General features: G+C 34.5%; 1 protein-coding gene across 1 annotated transcript in view; it reads right to left on the bottom strand.

Annotated features, from left to right (window-relative positions):
- LOC150099497 (coiled-coil domain-containing protein 6-like) overlaps positions 1 to 14,838 on the bottom strand; it is a 185,062-nt gene that overhangs the window by 136,773 nt on the left and 33,451 nt on the right. The window contains exon 2 of the mRNA XM_090403510.1: positions 9,038 to 9,187. Within this exon, the coding sequence (XP_090259636.1) occupies positions 9,038 to 9,187 (150 nt within the window). The remainder of the gene's footprint in view (positions 1 to 9,037; positions 9,188 to 14,838) is intronic.

Genomic DNA, 14,838 nt, shown 5'->3' with positions numbered 1-14,838 from the left:
TTCTTACATTTGTCTCTGTATTCTCTAAGAGCAAAAGTTGGCTTATTTGCCAGAAACTTTTGATATGCTTTCTTCTTTTCCTTCACTGCCTCTTTAACTTCCTGTGTCCACCATGGAGTTCTGATTTTTCTATCCTTACAAACAACCTCACCAAATGCCTCTCTGGTTGAATCAATCAGGGTTTTCTTCAAGGCTTGCCACTGAATCTCCAAGGTTTGGTTACTGTTCTCAAACTTTTTAATTTTTTCTTCAATAATCTGTGTATTTTAGTCTACAGTTCACATCTGAGAGCTGCTCAACTTTTATTCGCTTTAAAACTTTCTTACGTGTTATTCTTTTCAATATGAAATTCAATTTTATCCTGCTCAAGACTAAATAGTGATCGTTTCCAATTTCAAATCCTCTGTACACTCTGGTTTCCTGCACCAGGAAGAAAACATCACTATCAACAATAACATAGTCAATGAGACTTTTCTTATTCCTTGCCTCTTCTCTCCATGTGAATTTGCGCACATTTTTATGTTGGAATATGCTGTTAGTAATAACCAGTCCATGTCCTGAGCAGAAATCCAACAGGTATTTGACATTATTATTAACTTTGCTCTTTTCTCCAAATTTTCCCAAAATATTTTTGTATGTCTGACAATCATTTCCTACTCTGCTATTTAGATCCCCAACAAGGACCAACTTTTCCTTTTTCATTGTGTCAGTTGCTTTTTCTAAAGCATCAAAAAATTCCTTTGATCTTCATCACTTCTACCTTAGTAGAACCTTCTGTGGGACCATAGGCACAAATAAGTCTCATTGTCCAATTCCCCTTTCTGATATTTGCCCACATCACTCTACTTGAGACTGCCTTCCATTCAAGAAGATTAGCATCATATTTTGTGTTGAATACTATGGCTACTCCTTCTTTTCCTTGATTGTCATTTCTTGAGTATAACATTTTGTATTTATTGCTCAGAAAGATCTCACCAGTTTTTGTCTTTTTTGTTTCAGTCACCCCTATTATGTTGATCTGGTACTTATCTAATTCTTCAGCTAGCTCCATTTCTTTGCCATTCAGGCTTCTTATACTGATAGTACCGATCTTTAACTCTGGTGATGTTGAGTTGGGGTGTGCTTTCAGATTTTTTCCTGTAGCTGACTTTTCGCCGTTCGCCCTGGTTCCCTGGCAAAAACAAAGGGGGCCTTGTTTAACTGGGCGAAGCCCCAGCTGGCATGAAATTTTGTCATGTTATACCATCATTTTCTATATTAATTCAAGCCAATAAGAATACAATTTGGTCGGCTAAATCCCAAATTGCCAGCCCATCCTCGTTCGTTCAGTATCCAGGTAGATACCCAACAGGGTGCACCACGAGAAGGTGAGTATTGGACATTAGGTCAGAAGCATTCCTTTAAAGATTCCACATAGCCTTTAAAGGCATTCCTTTAAAGGCTATGTGGAGGTCTCCTCTCAGTTATACAGCTTTGACCCTTAAGCACCCCTGACCCTTAAGCACCTTCAAGCCATGTGGATAACATTTTTTCAATGTCTCGGTTTGCTCTTTCAACCGAGCCTTGTGACTGACATTGCCATCTTAAGCTCATTCCACAGACTTCTTCAATAATTTTATTCACGAATTCCCAGCCATTGTCACTTTGCAAGATGCATGGAGCTCTAAATATTCTGCATACATCCAATAGATGATATGCAACTTCTTCAGCTCGTTTTGTTTTCAAAGCTCTAAGTTGAACAAATTTTGTAAGATGGTCTTGATAAACCATTATAAATTTATAATCACCATCAGCTTCTGACTGCATATCAGTTAAATCAATCTGACATCTAGAATTAAATTCGCTGCTTTTAATTGGTTTAAAATTCCTTTTTATGGAATGCTCAATTTCTTTTGGCAGGGTTCACAAAGATTCAAATATATCATAACAATTTCAACTGTGATGTTCTAATACTTCTCTTTAAACTCTTTCATCATTCTGTTTCATCCTCCATGGCCGATGGCAATATGAGTGTCATGAATTAACTGAAAATTTTCCTCCAAGAAAGTGTAATACATAATCGGGTCTCTTTCATTTTTAACAGGTATGATGAGTTTTTCAACATTTCTAATTATTACAATATCATATCTTGATAACCGTTGATAATCTTTAGGTGTTTTGCCAGAAACCTTCTCTTTGTTCTTTTTAACTTTCGCTAAAAACAAATAATACTCTTCTCTTGTGAATAACTGATTATTTTTTCCTTTTTTTGATCTCAACATATTAACTTGGTCGTTAAATCATGTTTTCATTATTTCTAAATCTCCCATTATGCTTATGAGTACATAAAATCAATGAAAATGTGGAGAAATGTACGCACGTACTAGCGGCTGACGTAAATAGGAAAAAGCAACCTCTCCTATTAACATAATAATCAATACTAAGCTTCTTCCAGGGCAGGGAGTCACATGTAATTTTCTCTGAAAACAGCCGATTGATAGAGCGGGCTTACAAAATTATGAACGTGTCCAGCTGACAATTAACGAACTTGTCAATTATGGTTATCTACCTAAAAACAAATCCATTATGAAGTATCTGTAACGCTTCTTCATTAGCACTTTCAACAAAAAAAAAAAAAAGTGTTTTGTGAAATTGCACGAGTTTTTGCTTATTCAATACATAATTAGATTAACTGCTCACAATGTTCAATGTCTGTTTAAGTGTACATCAAAAACCAACAGAAATAAATTTCCAAAGCTGGGAGTCACGTGGTACTCGCCCACCCTTCCCCAAACTTAGCGTATTGAAATTCGTGTATAGAGGCTTAAGTGCTGTGAAGACATAACGTTGGAGGTTTAATGGATTTTTTACAACACTCAGAAAGGATTAAAAAGAATTTAATACTTCCTATATTTCGTCCTAGTCACTAGGATATCTACGTAGATGTCCTAGTGACTAGGACAAAACATAGGAAGTATTAAATTTTTTTTAATCCTTTCTGAGTGTTGTAAAAAATCCATTAAACCTCCAACATTATTAGCATATTGAAAATTATTACATTTACCATCAATAGTTGGGAAGTATTAAAAATTACTGGTTCCTGTGATTAATTCTCGTAAATTAATTACCCTAACCTCGTTATTTGGTTTGTATTAATAATAGCCAGTAAATATTAATATAAACCGATTAATTACTTGGACCGTAACACACACACACATAAACATGCTGCTCTCCAGCCCAATTTAATTTTGTAACCTAATAGATAATAATAATAGGACTCTAGCTATGATGTAGTAAAGGTTTTTTTCCTTCTTTTTTTTTTTCACCAGAGGTCAAGCCAATAATTGTTGTAACAGTTGGTCAGTAACTTTAGCAAACCATGTAGATTGTAGTGCAGCTCAGCTTGTTTCTCTGTATATATGTGTGTACTCCAGATGATGACCTTGATATGAAGGTCGAAACATCGAGTGTTCATTTTGGTTTATATTAAACTAAAGTTTTGCTCTAACATGGTAGTTGTCTGCATAATTTTCCATAATGTATTCTGATCATTGTGTAAGCATGAAAGAAATAATAAACTAAATATGTGCAGTCTGTACCATGCAAATCAGATATAATCTGAAAATGTCATCATTCAGAAAACTGTATCGGTCACCTCCAATTAAAAAGAGGAATGTGACAAGTGATGAACAATAGTTTACATCAGTTAGCCTAATGTTCATCACTTATCAGCACCTGTCACAAAGGAAGGGGAAAACTGATTGACATAAGCTAGTGTAAACAAGTCACCTTAACTGGACAGAGATACAAATTGATATTGTTCTCTTAGAACCATAAATGTTAAGTGATGTAAATTATATAGAAATGGTGGATATTTAAGATCCAACATTATTTCAAAACCGAATGTATATAGAAACTCCAAAAGTTTTGAAATTTTGACCAGAGTTTATAAGATACAATCCTCATGTCAGAGTTAGCTTGCACTACGTAAAAGACATGAGCACTGCCCAAGACATCGTTGAAACGAAACCATATGGCTCTTTCTTTTGATATTTATTATTATGCACTGACCAAGAGTTCACTTATGAAGAATACAATTCTCTGATATTGGATTTCTCTGATATTGAATAAGAGTTCTTGCTCTCTTAAGGTTTCTGCCTCATCTCTGAAAGAACCAACCAGTTTGAGACAGGTCAGGCCAGTAAAATCTTAATCAAATTCACTAATAAAAGGCAAATATATCTTTTCATATCTGTTTTCAGGTTTTTGATATTGCTGATAGCTTTTTTTCTTTAAGTATTGACATTCCTAAATTGAATTCCTCTTAAATATTTTCTACTACCATTCTGTCACTTTTTGATTAATTTAATAATCTTTCAAAGTAATTATTCCAGCCATCCAGATTATCATCTGATTCCTTTTACAGTTTCATCCATATCTAAGTTTTTTTTCAATAGCTTCCAGAACATTTTGACACCATCTTAATATGTAGATTGTATATTCTTACCAAAATCTTCCATGACTTTTGTTTAGATACTTTTACACCTTATGCTTTACTTCTCAGAGTTTTCTCTGTTCTCAGATTACATGGCAGGAGCTTTATATATTTTCTTCTTTACCATGACCACCTCTTTAAACTTAATGAGTCCATCATAGAGTTCTGACCTTACAGACAATTTCATCACATGCCTCTCACTGAATTAATGTTTTCTTCAGAATCTGCCACTAAGTCTCCAATGTTTGAAATTGAATGTTGTGCAAAAGAGATAGGTCAATGATCAAAAGTGATGTAAAGATAACAAAAGTACTACAAGTATAATCTTCGCTTTCAAACTACAAATAAAACTAGCAATCTTTACATGTATTCTTAAGGATAAACTGCATTATTTGGCACATTCCATCAGCATATAAAGAAGTGCCATATTGTCTTGTCAGGTGTCATCTCCTTCCAGGAGGTTGACTACCATGAGCTTCCACCATGTACAGTTTTATGCTTCTCTCTTACATTCTTCATAAGACAAAAAGGTCTAGTTCTTAATATTTCCCATCCCATCTTCTGCAATCATCTCTAATATCTCAAATTAGTTTTTCTGGCAGTCCACAGGACAAAGGATTCTTCTGAGGATTAACATTTCAAAGGCTTCCAGTTTATTTTCATAATATTTTAATATTGTCCAGGTTTCTGCTCCATATAGCAGTGTTGACCATACATAGCATTCGGACAGCCTAATTCTTGTTTTGTGTGAATTTCCCTTAAGGTCAGAATGCTTTTCATGCTAATGAAGGTTGATCTAGCAATTTCTATCCTTCGTAATATTTCCTTATCACACTTTCCATTCTCTGTAATTAGTTGATCCAAATATATATAACTCTCTACTTGATCTAAAGTATTTCCTCTGATCTTAATATTTATATTGGGTATTTTCCCTTTTTCTTGTTACTAGCATGGTTTTAGTTTTTCGAAGTTGAAATTAAGTCCATATTTTTCACTTAGCTTCAGCATCTCTTCTAGTAGGTTTTGAAAATCTTTTTTTATTTTCAGCCAGCAGTACTATATCATCTGCATATCTTAAGTAGTTTATATTTCTGCCTCCTATGCTGACTCCTTTAAATTCTGCTAATTGCTGGAAGATATTTTCAGTATAGAGGTTAAACAATATAGGAGAAAGAACACAGAATTGTCTAACACCCTTCTTTACTGGGAATTGGTCCAAGGTTTCTCCTGATATTTTTATTTTGCTCACAATATAGATTTATGAGTAATCTAGTATATTTACCATCTCTTCTAATTTTGCTGCATTCTATTAGTTGTGCATGTTCTATATTGTCAAAGGCCTTTGTGTAGTCAATAAAACATAAGTAGATTTCTTTCTGCTTCTCCAGATATCTTTCTATAATGGTTCGAACATTGAAGAATCCATCTCTAGTACCTTTATTTTCCTGAAAACCAGATTGTGTTTCATTAATTTCCAATTTGATTTTATGTTTGTTTCTTTTTTGGATGATATAGGAGGAGCTGTACTGGAGGAAGTATGGAGAGGCAAGAGATCTGGAGGTGATGACTGTAGAAACATGAAATTCAGGGAACATATTGCAAAGGTGGTGAAGGTAACCCTGAGGATTGCTGCAATACTGAGGACGCTGACCTGCAGGGATAAAAGAGTTGTCATTCCGTTGAATAAAGCCCTAATCAGACCACACTTGGACTATTGTTCTCAAATTTAGTCCCCAGGATTTGAAGGGGATAAATTAACTGTGGAAAGGGTACAGAGGCAGATAACAAAGATGGTTTCAGGACTATACAATGCTAGTTATGAGGATTGGCTAAGGGAATATGGGCTGCAGAGTTTGGTAGATAGACGAAGGAGAGGTGTTATGATTGAGACTTTTAAACTGTTGAGAGGTAGTTACAGGGTTGACACTGGGGAGTTGTTTCTCTTGGTGGAATAGAGGGGAAAGAGCGTTCAAGGGGCCATCCCTAGAAGTTACAAAAAGAAGTGAGCAAGAGGATGAGGAGTGGTTTCTTTGCATGGAGGATGACTGGACCATGGAATACATTGTCTGGTGAGAGCATGAACAGTCAATGAGTTCAAGGAGTGGTATGATAGACTGTGTTTTCTAGGAAGGGTCTCCCACAATGAGTCTTTTGACTCCATGGAGGCCTGAATAATAATAATAATAATCATGGGTGGCTCGTGCATAGGCACTGCAGCACCCCCAATTTTTCCCAATATATAAATATATTTATTAATTTATTTATATTTGCTTGTAATATTTAATTTTATCATCAACAATCCTATACAATTCTCTTATTTTGTATAAAAAATAATAAAAATCCATCTTGTAGCACTTAGGAGGGCAAAGGACGCTAGCAGCACTGTGTTTACCACAGTGTCATATTGCTACGCGTGCAAACATATGCACGTCACAGTGAGGTGCAAGCTATTAGTGTAATGCGCCACTGTCCGTTGTGCAGTTCCACTGTTGTTTATGCAGTTTGCGCCAGTAGTAGTGTTTGTAGTGCTTATCACGTTTACTCCGTCTCTTTAAATATTTGGACATTACAATTAAATGATTTAATTGTAATGTCCAAATATTGTAAATCCATTACTTTAATTACAATTAAGGGAATGGATTTTATTTTTAAGTAATTTTGAATTATACCAAACTGTATAATTTTATCAATAATAAACAATATTTTTTCATGTTTAATTTTTTTTTTAAATTTTTACCATAATTTTGATATTTTATCCAAACACATACACTGTACTTACAGTGTGCATGTATATTTTGAAAGTTGCAGCACCATTCAAGCCACGAGCCGCCACTGATAATAATATATAACATAACTTTTGCTATCTGACTGATTGTTCTGGACTCTTCACATTTGATTGTCTTAGATTTTTTAGGTATTGGTAGGAATGTCGAGTGATTAAGATCTTTTGGCAGGAATCCAGTTTCGTATATTTCATATGTCTGCAATTTAGTGCACACACACATACACAGGAAGAACTGTTAACATCCACTCTGAAGAATAAAAGAAATAAATATATTGCTACCTTTATAGCATCACAGGGGACTAGCCTATCAACTGCTACTTACCACTTTACACAGGCACAGAATTAAATGGACGAAAATCACAGTATTAACATAAAATGTTACAAGTATGAGAGAACATCTGTGGAGTCAACATCAGCAATGATGTACACTACTAATCTAAGATTTACAGATGCATTCAGTTTGGGGGATTGTTATTTTAAGCCCACCTTATAAATCCTGTACTTATAAACTTAAACAGCCTACTTATAAATCCTCTAATATGAATATTTACATATTACAGGATGCCACATGAGGACTGAGTTCTCTCTGCCCCCCATTACAATTTTTGAATTGCTTTGCCATTTACTTCAGTGACGCACCTTGCATTTCTATGAAAGTCATTTTGTCCTCTGAGGTTATTACATATTACTATGTGACACTCCACACCACACAATCCACCATTACATACTATATAATATACTACCAACACAGTACCTGGTGTTGTGAGTTTAATAACACTGAAATATTATAATACGGTTTAGATAATATACTATAATATAGTATATTATCTATATAATATACTACCAACACAGTACCTGGTGTTGTGAGTTTAATAACACTGAAATATTATAACACGGTTTAGATAACAGATAGTAATTTCAAGTGGAATAAGGAATAAATGGTTCAATATCTATAAAGAATTTACTGAAGAAAATTTCATCAATAAACAATAAAGAATTTATAAAATGATAGGAAAAGATGAAAAAGTTAGTTTCAACTTTACTGATCTGCATATTTGTATTCAATGCAAATCTGTGATCAGTACACTTGAAACTACAGCCCAAGAAAGAAAATGAAAAACATAAATCACAAGAATTCCATTCAGCATTTTTTTATAATAATCAGTGGGCACTGTTCCATGGTAAAAGTAATTGTTGACCAATAGCTTTTCAATTAAAGAAGTTACTTGCCCTAGAGAATAACGTTTGCAAAATAAGGATTATGATGAGAAAGAAAGCAACAGTGTTTTGAGAGCGATCAAGACGATCTTGCACTTTGACAGGTATGTGAACATTTTTGTGAATATGTTGGCGATGATGAATATCTTTGCATCTTTCAAGATTAGTACTGTTTAAAAAAAAAAATAGTCTGTGGGAGTTGCAACGTTAAAATCTCCTAAGGAAAAATGATTTCACAAATAGGAAAGCTGAAATGATGCAAATGAAAATTTAAATATAGAAAACCAGAATTTACATGACAAAAGCAAGTGAATTTATTTATGTATAACACTTTAAACAGCAAATATTTAGAAAATGTTTATAAATTTAGAATTAGCCTCCCTCAATGAGTTCTTAACTCATTGGAGGAGCCAGCATACTAATACATAAATGAAGTAGAGAGGTTTTCAACCAATGAAGTTCAAAAAAAAAAAAAAAAAGTTTCGAGGTTGGAACAAATATAAACATTAGTATGCGATATCAAACAGCTGCAATATTCACCAGATCTTTAGGAATCTTACCTGATTTAATTTTCTTGAAAGGTCATTTGTTAGACATTCTTCTTCCTGTTCATAGTTGAGTGCTAATGTTTCTTTCTCTTTCTTCAATGCTTGAATTTTCTTCAGTAATGTATTACTGATGTATTCCTCTTCTTGCTCTGCCTTGGCTTGCTATAATAGCAAATTAATTTTAATTAAAATTTTTATTTTCATTTTATTCCTTAGTATTTTACTCATTTCCAGTGGGAGTTTATATAGGTTGGCACAATAGAAATGTCCCTTTATAACATATCCAAGTGGATATGGAAATGTAATAGTGCCATGAGTTGAATATCATTTATTGCACTTAATACATTCACACCAGAATGACAAACTAACATGGAGATTTACTACTGGGATACCAAGTAAATTTGGAGCAGCCAAGTACTTGTCTTGGGGAGGTTCTTTCATTAGAAGATGTAATTTTTTTTTTAAATCTTAAAAAATAAAATACAAATATATACAGTAAAAATTTGATGTAACAGTATAGTCTATAACAAGAAGTCCATCCTTATGAATCACATCAAATGTACTAATGCTAGCTAAATATAGGATCTTTTTTTCAGTTATTATAGTGAAAAAGCATGACCACAATAATGAGCACTTTTGGTTGTTTTAAATACTATTATCATTAACAGACCTTCCATGGAGTCAAGACAATTTGGGAGGTCCCTCACATACACACAGCTCAAACCATGCCTTAAATGTATTTACCATCTTTGCACTCTCAGGCAATGTGTTCCATTCATTCACCACTCAATATGAAAAAAAAAAAAAAAAAAAAAAAAAACTTGCTTCTCACTCCCTCTTTATGTGACTTCTAGGGATGACCTCTTGTTCCCCCCCCCCTCCTTCTCCTAGTCTAGCAGATACTGAATATTCCACATACTAGAAACCTCCCTAAGTGACCTCTGGACCCTTTCCAATATCTCTTTATCTTTTTGAAAACCAGGTGATGAAATTTGTGCATGGTGGTCTATATGTGGGCTGATCAAGGCCTTATACCTTGGAACCATTATCTCCTTACTTCTATACATTACACATCATTGCCAAAATCCATTGTGCTATCCTCACAATTTTAGCAATGTGTCCCCTAAATTTAAAGTCCTTATCCACCACTACTCCTAAATCTCTTATTTCTTCTGCCTCTTCCAAGATAACCCTAGCAACTGTATACTCTGCATCCTACCTTTGTTTCACAAACTTTAAAATCTTATATTTTGCAAAACTGAACTGTTAACTCTATTCACTTGCTCAACCACTCAGTCTACTGAAGTCTTCTTCTAAACCCATAACATATTTGCTCTACACAGGCCCGGCTGGTGGCGTGTGTGAAGTGTGCAATATACACAAGCACCGCAGAAGAAAAGGCACCTAAAAGATGTCAAAAAATATGAGATAAAAGTTTAAATGAACAACGAATGGTACATATAATTATGAACATACATCGTCTTCCGTTCAGGCCCCTTCAGATCTTCCCGGAAATGAACAAATAAATTCTGAAATTGTATCCTGGACCTGATTATATCACTAATTTTTTTATTAAAATTTACGAAAATATACCTAAAATAGTTCTTTATTTTTTGATGTATCATAAATCAACTTTGATTAATTGTTGAGTTTCGTGTAAAAAAAATTTGTATAAGCAGGACTAATCCTTAGATGACAGTATACTGTAAAGCGGTTTTCATTTGTTTTTCATTTCCTGTTCGTTTTATTCACACTTTATTAAAAAAAAACTTTTTTGGAAAGGCGACGAACATTAATCGCACACACAAGAAAAATACTAGGTGCTGCCGCTGGCTCTATACCTCAGTTCTTCCCAACTTTGCATCATCTGTAAACAACTGAATATTCCCATTTAAAACTTATTATTAACCATTATTATTATTATTATTAATTAACTTATTATTATTTATATTCCAATATTATTAACATATTAAAGAGGAGCAGCCTCAAAACAGACCCATGAAGTACATCAATGGTAACTTTCCTCTTCTGAGATACACAACTTGCTAACACCTATCATATAGCCAATCAAATCCAACACACTATTATCCAATGCCATCTATTCCACTTTAATATCAAAGCTTTGAAACCTAAGTATACTACTGTATATGTATAATGTAAGTACACAACTAAAACAATCTATCTTCAACAAATCCATGATGTCCAAAGAGAATGCTACTGTTGTCAACCCAATTCTGGATCATGGGTCTCACTACCTCTCCAACAATTTAACCACAAATCCAAACATGGAGATTGACTCATAATTCAAAGCTTGAGTCTTGTCATCTCCCTTATGAAGTGGAACAATCTTGCCTTCCTTCCACTCCTTTGGAACTTGGCCCAACATAAGATTCATCTGAAACAAATACATTAAGGCAGATATCAACTTCCTGGCACTCTAAACAATGTTCCCCTCAAAACACAAAGTGATATATTATCAAATCCCACAGCCTTATTAACATCAAGTTTACTCAATTCACCTTATTTTCTGCTCACTAACAATTGGTCTCTCCCCCATGCCTTCCCGATGCACTCAAGCTCAGCATGCTGCCACATGGATGAAATCTTTTTATGAACTATTCAGTTGATATCTTAACTACATCCTTCACAGTGATTATTCTTCTTCCATTTTCACCAACCATTCTTTCATCATCATCAACATCATTCTAGATTTTTTTTTTTTTTTGCTTTATTAGCTGGTGTAGCTCATACTGTGTTTTTGCAATCCTTATCAAGCAAGTCACCTTCCTTGCATGTTCTTTGTATTCTCATGCAACTGATTATTACCACTCATTTTATGCTGCCTCCATAATTGCCTTCTACATCCAGATTATATGCCTAATTTCTTCATTCATCTGTTTCATACTTTATTTAACCTCATGACCCTTGAAATATATTTAGACATTGCTTTTGCTATTGAATACTACCCAAAAAGTACTGATCTTAATTCCATCCAGTTCCTCATTCCATGCTACAGCTACAAGATGTCTCCTAACCTTTTCATAATCACCTGCCCTGTAGTTCACTCACCAACTGGAAGGAGATTTGACACCTTATATATATAAACATCCTCTGATGAGATGATCAAATCCAAGACCTTGTTCCTCACGTGTCCTCTGTCACATACTGCCTAAAGTAGTTGTCCCTCAAAAACTCAAGAAATTCATTCTCTTTACTCCCAGATACTCTCTCTTCATCCCAATCTATATTACCATAATTAAAATCACCCATCACCCCTTTTTCATATTTACTTGGCTAATCTGTTTATATATTTCACTATCACTGCCTTTCACATTACCACATCTATAGCAATATCCAATTCAATATTGCATTCTATCCACATCCACCTCACCCCATACTGCCTCAAAACCATTGCCACCATTTCCCACTTACATCTCTACTTTGCATGGACACAACTCCTTTTCTATCTCAACAGCACTCCACTGCCTTTTTTAATTCCATATCTTTTCCTGTCATGATGTTGTCATCATTCAACTATGTTTCATTTATTCCACCAATTTTTAGGTAAATGAACTTGATCAAGGCAACAATTTTATTTCTCTAATTTCTGATACATCTAGCATTCATATACAAACATAACAGTTCATTTCTGAGTCTGTAACAGTCCCACTGATATCACTTCCCAGATGCGACTCCTCCACACCTTCTTCCAGCCATTCCTGTCATTAATTACCTATCCAGCAACCCTCTCCCAAATGCTACCCACACCTTACCCATTCCTTTCTTGTCTGCTCAAACATGCATTTATACATCTGCCCTTCTCACATACTGGTTTCCTTGTCCGCTCTGATCCCCACATTTCCATATTGCACTCCTGTTCTCTCATTCTTTTTGCCTCCCCATTAATAAGCAATCCTTTAATCCCTACTGTTCTTTTCAACTCTCCTACATAACTTCTTACTTGTTCAGATCCTTTTCTTACAGTCATTACCTGCCCTTCAGTAACAGCCTCTCCAGATGACTCACACTCAAACCATTAAAATACAGTCCATCACCCTTATGCAATCCAATTTGTCTCTCAAGCTCATCACACACATTCATAAATTGCACTTCTTTCTCCTCACACATCTCTGATAGCATACTCATAATATTCATGATGGTTGCCATCTCAATTAATCACTATCACATCTGGGCAATACACTACCTTTCCTACCATACTATCATCTTCTGTTTAATTATTATTTCAACATTTCATTACTTTGCTGCATAATTATGTCAATATTAAACTTGATTATTTGGAAGACACTATATTTTAGAAAACTTTAGTGCACCCTCCCCCAACAACATGTGAATCCCTCTTCTGTTTTGATTAACTTTCTACACTTCCAAGCATTCTCTCTACTACTTATAATAAGGATGAGAAGTATTTAGACCACTCTTTCTGTCCACCAGTCCATGTATCATGTCCATCAAACCATTGTTTGATGCACTGATCTAGTCTAAGCTGGATGTCCAAGTTCATGCCAAAGGTGTTCTACTGGGTTCATACAGGGATCAGTGCAGGCCATCAAGTTCTTCATCATTTTCCTCAATTTCAGAATAGCATATGTAGTGCAACATGGTACACTACTATGTTGAAGGAGATATCCATTTCATATTCATACAACTACCCCAATAATTATCCTGAACAAAATTTGTACAAATCTGTAGAAAATTTCACAGGATAATACACTCACTGATGTATAACGTTTTGCACAGGCATTTGCCACATTCACTCACCCACCCACCCAATCAAAAAAGGATATAGCGTGATTTGCTGCTCCATATCACAGAGTTCCAATATTACATGAACCAGTCAGGATGTTCTTTAGTAGTCAGTGTATAAGAGTCAGTGAACAAAAGCCAAATATCAACCTTGTTGATGTTTGGCTTGTATTCAGGTACTCTTCTGTAGAAACTGATGATGATCATATCACTATCTGAAATTACAGACAATGCAACTAAGGCTCAGAGCTATACAGAAACCAAGTTTGTGCAGCATTTTACACAATGTTCTCCTGCTCTTCATAACCAGAATAACATAATTGCTGAACCATTCTTTGGTCTCCAATGCTAGCTTCTTGGGTCTTCCTGTTCATTTCTTGGCTATAGTAGTACTCTCTAATTTCTATCTTCTGCTAATATTGCCTACAATTAATTTTGGGCGATTCTGCCTTCTAATGATGTCATAAATGGATAGGCCATTTATGTAATAACTTTTGATAATATCTCAGTCTGGATTCTTCATGTGGTATTGACAGTACACAAATGCAGAGTCAACTCACTCTAGGATTATATCTGTTTATCTTATATCTGATAGCAGTATAGACCACCTGTGGAAAAAAGACCATACCTGCCTGCATGTTTCATTCTAAAACAGAGGCTCGATGTTATTTTCACTTTTTATAATGCATTAGCAGCTATTATAATGCATGAAGTCAACGTATAAAAGAATAAAAATCATTCAGTTCGTTAGTTGAATATTTAATGGTGTATTAGTATTAATGGATATTATATGCTTTGTTCATGCATAAAAATTATTTTAAATATATAAATATATCCAATGATATAAATTAGAATACAAACATTTTAAAATATTGGGTATATTTGATGATTCTGATAAGATCTGCCTGAGGGTATATGTACATTTTTACTGAGCTACCTCTGGCAGATCAATAAAAATGTTCTTATACTGTCAGGCAGATCTTGAATTGCTGCATTCAAGTGAATCTGATTAGATATTGCATTGTCTGGGAAAACAAAAGCAGATCCCA

Source organism: Typopeltis vanoorti, chromosome 14 (assembly GCF_054136105.1).
Source record: "Typopeltis vanoorti isolate ZY-2024b chromosome 14, IOZ_Tvanoo_1.0, whole genome shotgun sequence".
In the NCBI taxonomy this organism is placed as follows: domain Eukaryota; kingdom Metazoa; phylum Arthropoda; class Arachnida; order Uropygi; family Thelyphonidae; genus Typopeltis; species Typopeltis vanoorti.
This window is presented reverse-complemented; position numbering and strand designations above follow the sequence as displayed.